General features: G+C 35.6%; 1 protein-coding gene across 1 annotated transcript in view; it reads left to right on the top strand.

Moving 5' to 3' along the window:
• The first annotated feature begins 7,050 nt into the window (after window positions 1-7,050).
• LOC110447236 (neuronal acetylcholine receptor subunit alpha-10-like) overlaps window positions 7,051-14,454 on the top strand; it is a 57,757-nt gene continuing 50,353 nt past the window's right edge. Inside the window, exon 1 of the mRNA XM_021492786.1 lies at window positions 7,051-7,180. Within this exon, the coding sequence (XP_021348461.1) occupies window positions 7,111-7,180 (70 nt within the window). The 5' untranslated portion in view covers window positions 7,051-7,110. The remainder of the gene's footprint in view (window positions 7,181-14,454) is intronic.

Below are 14,454 nucleotides of genomic sequence, written 5' to 3'. Positions count from 1 at the left end.
GCAATAGAAATGTTTAATTATGTGAATCTTTTTTTGTAACAACCCACGATGATACCGGGGATGAAGAGCCACAATTTGTTTGGAAATGTCACGATATCTCATACAGTGTGGCGTAAAATCAACACTATACTTCCGGGAAAAGCCGGCATTTATGAACACTACTTCTTCTACTTCTAAATGGTACTGACCAACTTCAACAATTTGAAGATAAAATGTCAGACGACAATAATACTCAGTGTGAAGGTGACAACGGCAAATCACGTCTCAGCAACATTTGTTTTCAATGTTTCGAGCCCTTGAAATTATCAATATATCTAAAATGTCCCTTCTTCAAAACCTTTTCCCAGAACAGTATCCGACAGCAGAAGACAGACAACAAGTGTTTTGTTGTCATTAACAGCTTACGAACATTGAAATGCTGACATTTATTAAAATTAAACATAGAGTTTGCATAGGGTACAAAACAAAGTTTGTTGAAGTATATTCTATGATGTTTTTGTTTAGCCCAATGAGAACCTTAAATAAGGCTATATAATTGCTTCCTTCAAAGTTATATTTGTAAATCATTATGAAAAATAACTGATATCTTCTATAATTTAAAACTTCCTATTCCGAAAGACATCCATGCTTGATAGAAAGCTTTGCACCGGGAAGACGTGAGAAAAAGTAAAAAGTAAAAATCAAAAGTCATAGCATTTGACAGATGTGACGAAAATACCTCCACTAGTGCCGTCAGGAGAACTCAATCCCCAATCGATCACAAAAAAAATCGGAGAACCTGGTTACCGGTCTGAAGCCTGAACACTTGCTCCCGTTTACAACAGAGTAATCAAACGAGGTTCTGGCAGTTGGCGTTGTACGTCACTCTGAATGCTGTGGTACGATTTCGACTTCATCCGGAAAGAATTCCATTATCACTCATTGAGACAGACGAGTACCTGTGCATGAGAAACAGAGACATAATGCGATGCATAAAGGCACTGAACCAACCGTCACTTTATTATTACGAATTCTTACATTCTCTAGTTTACTGTAACCAATACTAGTTTTCATCAGAATTTAATAAAAATAACAGGCCAGCAAAGGTATGCCATTTGAAAATAAGGTTTCTATTCGGTTTTATTGTTGCAAATATCAGTCATATAATTATTTTCATTGAAGAGTTCTTCAATCAATTAAAATATTGATAAAACTAGCAAGTTTTAATAAAGATATTTTTCTGGCATGTTCATGCAGTCCTAGCTTACGTCGTTTGATTTTGATAGAATGGAACACATCATGGCGAATGAAATATGAAGTACAAGACACTTTTCCCCTTCAGGAACACATAGATTTGTCTTGTCTTTTGTGGGTATTTTAGATCCTTTTTTTCTTTTTATCAAACGTCCCACAAATAAGCGCCTACTTTTCCTCTTCATACCAATATTGAGTTCTGATTTTGTTTATGTGTGTTGAAAATGCGGTACATGGGTTTACAATGTTTATCCTTTTTATTTGCTGTGTAAAGTGTTTACATACAAGGTACTGTATGAAAGTACATGTACTACTGAATTGAAAACGGGAGGAGGAAGGTCAATATTTTCCCCTGATATGTCTGAGATACAATGTACAATAAATTAATAGTGTCATTACTAAACATCAAAGTCTTATAAGGTAACTCGTTCTATCATATACTGGCGTTTTTTCTATATGGGCCCAGGTCTGCTAAAATCAATATGGCCGTCAGACATTAGAATTTAAAAACGGACGAGTATGTGTTTCCGGACAGTTGCGACATGGTACACGCGTTGTGACAGAGGTGTGTGTGTATTTCGTTATGCTGGTCTATCTCCCACGATGATACCGGGGATGAAGAGCCACACATACCATTGGCACACAATAACACAGGCGCACAGATTACGAAGTCGGGCACCCTTAAAATTGGGTCTAATTCGACACAGCATGTTTGAGATTCTGGAGATTGTTGCAGCGATTTGGATGATAAGTGAAAGATAATGATGTAATTTGGCAACATGAAAGCAAACGACGACCATTTGTCTACGCTGTATTATTCATGCGACTATACATTGTAAATGATGTTTCATGACCATGTTACGTTACCGATACAACTTTAATACGAATAAGGGCTGTCAATGTCGTGACAATTCTGTAATATTAACTGAAAAAATCATGTTGGTCTCAATAGGAATTGAACTTCTTTTATGTGAAGTTTTAAGTCATTTTTTTTTTATATATTTTTATGTAGTTTTTATTATCTTTAAATTCTAACTTTTTTACATAACGTGTATGGTGTCATTGCATCATCAAAACAGTATCTGTTATGTTTTAAAACAGGATTGTATACACCTGACGACGTCAATGCTCAAAAGGTAAAAAAAATTGAATGGGGGGAGAGAATTTATCTGACTCGTTCAAAGCTTCACACAATAGTTCGACTAACAGTATCTGTAAAAGGCACTAATGGACCCGTTCGTCCTAATCATCATGAACAGGTGAACATAACATATGTTTCATACATGTAGTTGCAATTACGAATGTGTGCATTGCTGACATAGAGAATGCGCTTTGATGTCAAATGACACAGAACATATTCGAATTGTATGCCTTTTAAGTTAGAGGACCACAAGAAAAGCCTTATGCTTACTGCTGTGTGTTTTACAGATCCGGAACAAACTCTTCAACAGTATTAATTTTCACGATCATTGATCAGGTGTTTTCATTTTATTCCCAGTATATTGAACGCTGACGTATGCACAGCTGACACTTAAGGTATGCTAAACTTATCATTACCTGTATAATTCCTGCATAAACACTTTTTATATCACAGGTGTATTTTTATAGTATTAAATATATCACGTATTAGGCCTTAGGGGTCAGCGGCACAGTTAAGGTGCGTCCTGCACTAAAAAGTAACGTAGGGTCTATTGACACCAACAATTGATCCGAGTGAAGTATTGATTTGATTGTGGAACTGGCTAAGATATATTAGAAGTATCAATTGCACATATCAAATAACCAAAGCAGCAGATTTTTTTTTTTTACCCACATATTACAGTTACAGTTCTAACTGCAAGTCAAACATATCATATTAAGAAACACTGAATAGTTTATATGTCTCTATTAAATACATTATTGCATTACCAACACGACACTACACAAGGTTTACATTGTACATTGTAAGAGGAAAATTCATGTATATTTCCCTGAGAAAACTCACAATAAAACAAAATATAAACAGATTGTATATCGCTACCCGAAATTCGATCGTGTGAGATAATTTTATTGTGCATGAGGGGAAAGCTTCGTGTCTTGAAATTCCATTTATGTTATCGTTATCCAATGCAGATACTCTGCTATAGTAATGAGTGAGTAATGTCGGTTAAAAATACATAAAACCCACACAAACCTAGATGTGTCAGAAAGTACCCATTTAAAACATCCAAGTCCTTAGGACTCGTGTAGATGCAGAAACTTCCATATGTAGAGCCCACACAAACATAGATACACCCACATGAATCTATTTAGAAAAAGTAATCTCTAGTAGTCTCAGACATATGCATTAATATATTTAAGCCCGTTTTTGATTTTCTACTTTAAGGGTGTAGTGGTATCTTTGTCCTAAAGCCAAGTTCATTGGTAACCTCAGCATACTGTCCTGGACATAAATGAAGAACTGACCATAGGGGCATGCACATGTACTATTGTGTTATGCTCGCCATTTTAGATTATAAATTGTCTCCCCCTGTTACATATTATTTTGCTCTATGGTGTTTCCACATCCTTTTTATATCGAATGCCATGTATAGTTAATTGCCTGTCCACACAGTTCTGTACAACTCCCCAGCACCATTCTCAGACAAAACATCATATTGCTACATGTACAACCTCTTTGTTATAATCTTCTGAACACTTTTAAAGTTTTTCTATAGCATATTTTAATCTCGTTTTTTCTGGTTTCAGAAGGTGTTCCGTTGGTCTGCCCTTGTTACATGATGTTTGTCCGTTATCATTGTCACGTTATCAATATGTGCATTGCTTCAAGCATTATCTCCTTTATCTATTTATTTTAATTTCTGGTTAGGATTTTTCAGTGTGTCTTTACACTTTTTATCTCTGTCCAAGTCAAATAACTATTCTTTAAAAGACATCAAACGAACAAGGAAGTGTTGCATGGTACAATTTTCATCGAAGGGTAACATGTATAATCTTTAATCGGATAGCGAAATATTACGTAATTAAGTTTTATTTGTAAAATTCCACAAATTCCATAAAATCATCTCATTGATTAAAATAAATACGGACACCAGGATGATAACAGAAAAGTATCTACTGTTCGCTAAATAAACATAACAAATCACGTGACCAATATTAATCGACCGACACTTGGCATGGGATCATGTCAATGATTTATAACGCTTAGGCGTATAGTACATTTGGTTCCAGATGGCCGTTTTGGTCTATACAGCTCAGGCAAAACAACTGAATTATCTGCACGTGTTCTATCAGCCCTTGCTTATCCAGCATTGTTTTCTGTTCGGTCTAACGACTATGAAGTAGCCAGTCATTTAGAGAGGGATAGCCAATCAATGGACATCATACTAGGGATGAACAAATATCTTTTTTTACGACTGTGTTCTGAACAGCTTCACGATGAAGGCCATGTCCTTATATCATCAAACCCCCTTTGAATCAATGTAGTTCTAGGAATACAATATTAAATCGATTTTCAGTAATCTAATTCATGCACTATGATGTTATCATCATATCATCGGCAAGAACTCTAGGAATATTCTGCATTATCAAAAAGTGTTACCTTGTTGTAAAGGTTTTTATAGTATACATTTCATTGCAAGAGGTTGTTTGCCCTTCATTTCAAACATTCGATGAATTAGTCTAGAAATACGTCCGTTATCTGTGACGAGTGTGAAGATACGGTGGTGGCATTTAGTCCTCTACTTTGTTAACATGTACAGGCGGTGATGCCGGGGTGAAGTGGAAACCTTGATGCAAGACTATTCCTACTGTGACCATGCCCTAGGTGGGTTACACAGGATCAATGTTCCCCACTATCTCCGTTTTACACAACACTAATGTCATTTGCGAGGTAATCATTTGTAATTCTTGTCATTTAGCTATCGGCAGTACGTTTGTACACATACGTTTTCGTCTCCTGTCTGTCTATACGCAACCGTCCTAAGCGAGTTGTGGTGATTTGGAAATCCAGTCTTAGTTCCATTGTGTGTATTTTACTGTAACATCCCGAGGGTAAACATGTCCTGCAGTTAAATCCTCTGTTTACGTGGATAAACACGCGACACCTACGCCTAGTGGTGTCAACACGCACTGATTACCTCCCAGTCAACGGCCGGTCCACACGTTACAGCGTTAGTTAGGACGAACTACCCCCAATATTATGAACGGTGATGGTAAATGTCATCCTTTTATAAGCTTTGTGATTTACGACCATGCACTGTTTTGTCCACGTGTCTGTCCAGCGTGTGTCTGTCGAGATGTGCTGGCGAATAGTTTGCCATTGCAACTTACTTGGTATGTATAGTCCACCTTTAAATGGGTAATTGCATAATTCAAATATCTCCATAGCACAATATAACGCATGCACAACGATATGAGACATGTTTCATTCAAATAATCGTTGTTGTTGAATGAAGATGCTTTCTTAAGATGGTTTGATGTATCGCTTGGAAGCGAAGTTATAATACATTGACTGTTTCAGGGAATCTAACGTCTTATTGTGACTGACATACTCTTCAACAACAAGGTATTACACATGATTGCTCTAAATTAAGCTGAAACATTGTGGCGATGTTAAAATTATTGAATGTAGATGTTCTATTTTCAGCTTAAAATGAAGTATTATTTGAGAGACTTTGCAATTCAACCAAGAGCGACGATGACATCAACGTGAAATTACCAGATTATTGAACACTACATGACTACAAGATTGGGAAATTCGATACAGTTTCTAGGATTGGATTCGTCTTTTAAAGGATTTAACAAAGTTCGGTTGACCTTGAGAATAATAGATGGTGTCTTGACACGCCAATGACTCCTTCCGTTCGTCGACTGGTGTGCTATACCATAGGGTGATATAGTCAGTGAACCTAGGGAACAAAAACAACCCGTTTCGTTAACGGACCCTAACGACGTCTGATGTCTAGGGAAATCTAACGCCGGACTCTAGAATGTGACTAAACTTAACAATGGGCACTTTTCACGTTTTGCACACATTCGCCAGGAGATGAAGTGCATGTTTAATGCTATTGGTACTTGCCCCGCGGATAGTTGAGAACTTTCCCGATGAACATTGAATTTGGAATGTTTCGGCTTTACTTCGAACTATATAGATATATGTTAACACTGTATAATGGATTTGCACCTTCGTCCTATTTTCTATCTGCACAGGTCAGATTAGAAACTGTACATTATGTATGAATGGAACAACGTTGTATGTTCAGGAAACATGGCAAATGAATCTCACCGCAGGAAACACAATGGTTGAGGATCTATTGTTCTTGATCGGTCTTCGCCCGTGCGCTAATTAAAACGAGTACAAATGGATTTTAAGTCCATAAGGTTTTTCATATTCAATCATGGGCTAGCTGTAGTGTTACTTGTGAATGGGATCAGTGTTTCCAATGAGTGGGATTTTTACCGATCGATTCCCGGCTAGTACCATGTACCACGATCTAATTTGCTTATAACCATCGCCACTTGATAGCACAGCGGACATATAAACTGTGTATAACAAGACATATTATAGTGATTACCCCAGTTTTATTTAACAGATTATTACTGGGAGTGATTGTTGCGGCCAAGTGTGTCTCCCTGAAGGAGGACATGTACAAATGAACAGCACTGTCGAACGGAAGGGGTATACAGTGTCGCTGACTGTATAGTGCTAACACCATACATCCGTGCAAGCTCCAGCCTACCAAGAGGCACTGAGCGGTATTTATATGTTCATATATGTCTACGATTATTCCATAGGCTGATTGATTTGTAGGTATGAAGCAAACGTCCGGCCTAGGCTCTAAAGTGAAGGAGATGTCCGCTACGAATTCCCGGTGACATGTCTCTACAATTTCTACTATGGGCGAAGTTTCAATCACATTGATTCTACTGGCGATTCTCACCTATTTCGCGGAATATTCTTTAGCTGGTAAGTTCATTAAATTATGTCTGCTTTAAATATGTATTTCCTTGGTATTACCATTTCAGTGAACTTACATTTATTGTGGTTAAAATTGTTTTTGTTATTATTTATACTCACTCGTACAAGACAAGTTAATGTTACTTTAAAGTGAAGTTTAAATCAATAAAACAGCTAGGGTTTTCAGTAATTACTAGCGAAGTTATCGATTGTGAAAAAAAAAAAAAAAATAGTCGGCAAAAAAAAATGTGGCATGGAGGAAGTGCCCGCATATCTATTGTTCAGTGATTGAAAACATATTCGTTATCGTATGATATAAATGATGATACTCCATCGTTGTTATAAGACCTAATTTAATGAGGGACCTGCAGTGGTCTTGTACACGTGTGTTACACAGGGTTCGCGAGAAAGCACGTGTACTAGCTAAACCTGCTCTTACTATTATAGATAATTGAACAGAAATACGCAAGTTCATTGACAGGACATTTAACTCGATAAGAGAAATGCATTAATTTTATGATTAGTATCTTTGAAATTGGTAAAATATTGTCTCTCTGTGGGGTTCTATGTATAAACAGCTTTCATTCTGCTGTACAAAGTCTCTCTCTGTTCAGCGTTTGTTTAATAATTTACTCAGCAAGCCGATATGGTTTTCATTCCAACATCTGGAATAAAGATTATTTCTATTTCTGATGTAATGCAAAGTGGGCAATGTCCGCGGTTTTTCAACACTGTTCCGCTACAGTAACACTTGCCGTGATCGTACTGGTAGAATATATTATAAGAAAACACATACATTTTGAATGATCAAATATTCTTGAACAGAATATGAAAGACAACATACAAAGATCATATCAAGGTGATTGCAAGTAACATTTTATTGTATTGCCTTGCTTTTTATGTAATGTTTGTTAATGTTTATGTCTGGGAATATTTTATATAGATTCGTCGAATCATTTATGGTTTTTCATGTTGTCAATTTTGTATTTAAAATTGAAGTCATACGTTGTTGTTATATACCAGATGTCACCAGTATTTACAATACATTTCACGTGTGTTACGTTCCACTTCATACAATGTATAAGAGTAAAGGTATCTGGCGAAGAAAATCCCATTGGTCGCCTTGTTAGTTTTGTTCTGAAATTAACCCTGGCCACGTGATGTGCTTTCTCAGCAACACATGTACCGTCCTTGATTATTAAATGTACTATTTATTAACATACAACATCTTATTGACAAAAACCAAGATAGATAAATCACTATACACGCGACATTACCATGTTTCAAAAAATCGCTTTGAAGATGATAGAAAGGGGCACGTATCTGGAGACAACGTCATTAGGATCAATTGAATTTTAACTATAAGTTAAAATTAAAATCCGGGCATCTATATGTAGCAGGTTTCTTGGTAAGGTAACAATTTATATTGTTTCCTTAATTCTACTATCATAATTTATAATAAATGTTCTTTCTTCAGTGGTAAAATACCGGTCTCTTATGCCTATAAATTGTACAGTTAATAATTGATTTGCTACTATACAGCGTGTTCCATCCCATCATGTTTTTCCTCTGGAATAATGTATACTGGTCTTGTTGATCGATACATCCAACAGCCAGGGTTTTCGTATGAGAAATTTAACGATACGCTGGATAATTGTTATGCTCGCTACCATGACATCATTTCTATGGGATTTTGTTTGTTTGCTATTTTGAAAGAGTTCATGATGTCGTTACATTTACTTGTTTAGGTCCTCAATATTTGTTTTTAGTTGAACTTGGGGTTTCGTTTTGTTCAAGAATGTTGACGTTATAATATTGTTTTCATTTCACGGTTACCTCATTTGGAATTTGTTTGGCTTTTAGAAAGAATTCATGACAAATGTGAATTATCATTCCTGTTGTGAAAGTAAAATATATAACAGAGATGCACGCACTTTCCTTTGTTGTAAGGTTTTTAAGATAAAGTTACAGCAAACCATGGCGTTTTTGATATTCGAATGTATAACAAGCATGTGCATTTACATATCACACATTACCTCCACATTGGACCGAAACGATACCAATAATTTGGCAGCTCTCCCTCTTGGAAATGATTGATTTTTACTTGAGTACATTTTACGCCTTTAATATGGATCGTGACACCCGGTGTGATCAGGTATCACCTGCTTACTGGTAAGATATCAGTGATATCGCTCTGCCTTCTTGGGCTCTTTACGAACCTTTCAATTATCATGTCATGCTCGCGTCGGTGCTTTGTCCCAAATATACTTAACGCTTGTGAGGTGATCAGACAATTCGATACGTACTTTACCAAGATGACATCTATGAATACATCTCGTGCGTCCATGCATACTTAAAACAAAACTAGACCTATATGATGTCTTACAAAGCTCATACAACGTAAATGTATTTTTAACTAACTCATAATATAGAAAAAAAAATTGGCGGTGAGAGAATTTCTGTTTTCCCTTTACTCGAACAACATGATGATTTGATTGCAGGCGGAAATAGTAACACATATTGAACTATAAATCATAACAATATTGTCAACGCAGACATCTCAACGTCAAAAATGGTTTAAAGATGCAAAGCGCAAAATTGTTAACTGCTAATATACAAAATACTGATTTATTTTGTATCGTATTTTCTAGGCAACAATATAATATACAGTATTCCGTCTTTGCGTATTGCAGAGTTATCCTCTCTTGTTAGCAGGTATTGATTGTTACGTCATTTGTTTGTGAGAGTAACGTCATCAATGACGTAACAATCAATACCTGCTCCGAGAAGATAACTCTGCAATACGCAAAGACGGAATATATACTTGCTGCAATATTTCATATTTTTCAATATATACAAAAAGTATGGCCGTGGGGTCTAGAGCACTAGTCAGCTTTTGAACCTCGATGTGCTTGCAGATGTGTGTTCAACAGCATCGGACTTCTGAAAGTTTTAAAATGATTATGTAAATTGTGTTTATCATGGGGAAGACTTTGATAAATGATCGCCTGTTCTAATCTCGATCTGTGTTATAAAGGTGTATATGAAATTTGACTTTTTGAAATGAATGAGCAGTAGGAGAGACACCGTCGGGATGTCATCTTCAATTTCATCTATTTTCATTTTATCATCTGAAATAAGGAGAAAAGATAAGAGGCGAAGAGCTCCGTGAACACGTCTGCACTCTGTATGAGACCACAGAGAGCATAAAGAGTATTGGGGCGTGAATACAACCTAAAATATTCTGATTTTTTCATCTATTTATGTTTCCACTGCGGTTGTTTGTGAAAATGAGCTGTCGATTTAGAAATGAAAACTGCAATATCATTTACCGCTTTGATGATGCCACACACAAGAGCAGTGGTTAATCTTTCTATGGCAATTACTACAATTTACAGCACGCTTGAGTCACAATGAAATTGATATCATTTCGGTTAATTGATTCCTATATTAAATGTTAATCCTATATTTAAATAGTGATGCATTCGGTTAGGCTACCTCAGCGTGTCATTAATTTCTCGCCGTTTAGTTTGAGTAGAGAATGGCTATTAACACGTTTGATAATTTGCTTGGTGTTAAACTGCTTCATAAACTTTAGTCATTTCGTCTCAGATCATTAAGTCTAAAGTGTTACACTAAAAACTTTACCGAATCTGATGGTAGACATCAAAACAGGCGCCAAATGTGATGCCGGACCCACTGCCTGTTTCTATACACTTGGTTCACATTACGTTGTAGAGGTGTTTAGAGAGACGTTTCGGATGACGTGTTGTCTTTTTTTGAAGGATATCTTCACATTTTTTGTTGTGTCCATTTTATATCTAATATGAGTGTTTTTGATTCAATAACATAATGATGTAGCATTCGGTTTTTTTTACTATTCAACATTATGAGGAATGATATCAATGTCACATCACATCAATTAGGACTAATACCTGACTATGTTCCTCTTACGGGTTATTTTCAGATGAACAATGTCACTTTCTTGCATTTATGAACATTATGCACGATTGAGACCTGTAGTCATACAATTGTAATAATAACTGAATAAATATGCATTATATGGCATTAACTATTTGAATTCAAACATGGATACTAGATATGTTAAACATCCCAAATAAACCAAGCTGCATATTAAATGTATTGTGAATGAAACGTTAGACTAATGATGGTATACATTCAGTTAATGTCTCGTCTATATCATCTGTTAATTTACACTGGGTCTAGAAACGCCCATATTTTTTTCTCTTTCAATTTCTGTAATATTCTTAGAATCAGTGGTGTAGGAGGCTGTTGATCGTAGTCTGACAGTCTACGAACACTAGTCCATCACTTGGTCGCAGGTTCGATGCCTACGTGGGCCAGTCGGCGCAGGTCGGTTAATTTTTTCCGGTCATTCCGGCTTTCCTCCACCACCAAAACTTGTCAAGTCCTTAAATAATCAGTGCTGTTAATAGGACGTATAGCACACAAAAAAAATCAAAAAAATCAAAAAAAAAATCATAATCTAGGTGTAACTTCATATTTGAGTTCTATTAAATCTTCATATATCATCATATCATCTTATTTTATATTTGGTGCCCGGGCAGTCATAAACGACAATACATAAAGCGCAAACGTGTACACTCAATGATAATGGTTAAATGAGTAGAACACAAATAATTATCTTTCAAATACTTATTAATATTCTATGTATTAACCATAAAAGATATCTCAACAATTTGTAACTCAGCTTGCTATTGGCCAATCGTACTAAGTGTTCTATGCTCCCAAAGCTATCTTCAAGAAACATTCATCGTTTTTACAATAATGCAGGCTGATAAGAAACTAATAAAACATTCGTCTACCATGTGATAAGATAGTAAAGCTTTGAAGTGCCTAGTGCCATATAATGACTAGATACTACATGCCACACAGTACTACGAGATCATGCAATCGCCTTTTTATTGTTTTTAATTTACATGTGAAGTGCTCATAGCAGGGGGGATTATAAGGAGGCTACGTTCACCAGAAGAACTCATAAACGTCGAGATGATACTCTTAAATTTTTAGCTTTATCACTGCATCCATGTTTTACGGTATTTCTGTTTATATATTTTATAAATATACAATGTGGAGCGAACATGACTAAATGAGATATGTACATTGTTATTTAGACTTTTTTTCCAAATTCTTTAGAAAATGATATTTTTTGTGCTAATATTAAAGCAAATTCTGATAGGTGATAGTTTTTGCTGCACCAATCTGCTGTTCGGTTAGTTAAATGACATTTTCACAATTTAAATCGTCATTTAGGCGAATTAACTACATTGCAAAACTGAATTCAGAATGTATATCACATAAAAAACGCTTGCCAACACATTTCTTTTAAAACTCAAAAGATTAATGTGTTTACGAGTATGAAAACCTATTCTTACAAGTATTTCTAAGATATGATCTAAATAAATTCTACTTATTCAAATGATGTTAAAATACAATATGGATCCCTATAATAAGCTAGGGCGTACAACTCGTATGATTTTATCGTAGAAGTAGTTGTACATTTATAATAGTTCGTTGACTCATTAGTCAAAGCATGTTTCATGTGCTTATATACTCCTTTACTTTTATTAGGTTTTAAATCCAAACGCACCATTGCTTTAAACATAGCCTACTTTGGATAATTCCGTTTGGCTAATAAATGTTTTCATTTAGTTTTCGAGGAGAGTAGAACGTGAAGTAAAATAAATTACTGTAGAATCATTTATTTTCGTGGGTTTAAAACATGTGGTTTTCATATACTAGCCTGTTTCAAGGACATTATATTTCGCTGATTCCTGTTTTTCCCCTATCTATATCATACCAAATTTATGTTTTCGTGGGGATTTAATTTCATGGATTTTTGTTAAAATCCACGAAATAAACGAAATTTAATGTCCAGCGAAAATTTATAATTTTACAGTATTCATTTTCATGTAAACATTTTACCATCTTAGGAAAACGATTTAATATAAATTCTCCACCACTTATAGCATTAACTGTTAATAAGTCTACAATGCCCCCCTCGGGAGAACGTCTCTTTGTCCTACGCTCAAAATAGGGTAAGATGTCTTAGATGATATTAATCTTAATAAAAATTGTGACGATGATAAACTGATGAAGAAGAATGCCATTTATATTCTTGATATTGATTGATATGACATAACATAAGCATTCATATATATCATTTATTCGCAAACAATGTTTAGGACGTCTTGTTTAGAAATCCCTCGTCGAGATTATATATCGTACATCTTTGTCGAAGACAATTCCTCGGTTAAATCTTCATCATAATAAGTACAGAGTCATTAAGATAACAGCTATAATTCTAAATGAAAACAATAGGAAACTTATATTAAGATTAATATTTAAATTTTCAACATATAATCCTCCACTTTCATGATAGACATGTACTTATCCTACTGTGCCATGCCGGGCTTACATGCTTTTAAAATCAATATGTTTAATACAGACAAACGCTTGTTAAATGAACCTATTTAAGAGCCCCTATACAACTTTCATTAAAGCGTTTTATGTCAAACACATGTGAATCACACTTTAAACGGCATTTAATGGAACAATGCGTTTTTGTGTCATTCAAGTTTATGATCACGTGTCAAGAGACTCCATCATTTCAAGTTAATTTTTTTACCAGTTAACGTGTGCAATAGTAATTTTGTCCACATGTATATTGTTTTGCTAATGACTATTTTGTTGTAGGTAAGGAAGGGAGGGGTCAAGGGAGATATAAATCGAGCGGATAAGGGGAGGTGGCGAGAAGGCGGGCAAATGGAGTAAGGAGAGATAGCGATAGAGGGAGTAAGGGGAGGTTGCAAGGTAGGGGGAGAGGGGAGAAGGTGGTGATGGAGGAGGAAAGGGAACTTTCATGACAAAAAATGAACAGTGTTTTTTTCAAAGTTGTTGTTCTCCTCTATTTGACGCTGAACAATTGTGGACTTCTTCTGATATTATGGTAAAGGATTTAGTCGGGATCATAAACATAGAGTTTTATTGCTTTGTCGATATGGAGCCTATTGAAGTCGTCCGATGACTCTGCCTTTTGTGCGGGCGACCATCTAGCAAGATGACTGCAGATAAATACCACGTCATATACAGGGTTCATGGCCCCCATCAAATGCTGCTTGTGACGTTCATATATCAGAACCAGTAAGGCCAAATTGTATATCCGAGGCATGAAATACACAAGCCATAATTCTGTCATAGTGACACTGTAGTCGCTATCCAGACCAGCACAGCTTCTACAG

The sequence above is a fragment of the Mizuhopecten yessoensis genome, unplaced genomic scaffold (genome assembly GCF_002113885.1).
Source record: "Mizuhopecten yessoensis strain PY_sf001 unplaced genomic scaffold, ASM211388v2 scaffold3235, whole genome shotgun sequence".
Lineage (NCBI taxonomy): Eukaryota > Metazoa > Mollusca > Bivalvia > Pectinida > Pectinidae > Mizuhopecten > Mizuhopecten yessoensis.
This window is presented reverse-complemented; position numbering and strand designations above follow the sequence as displayed.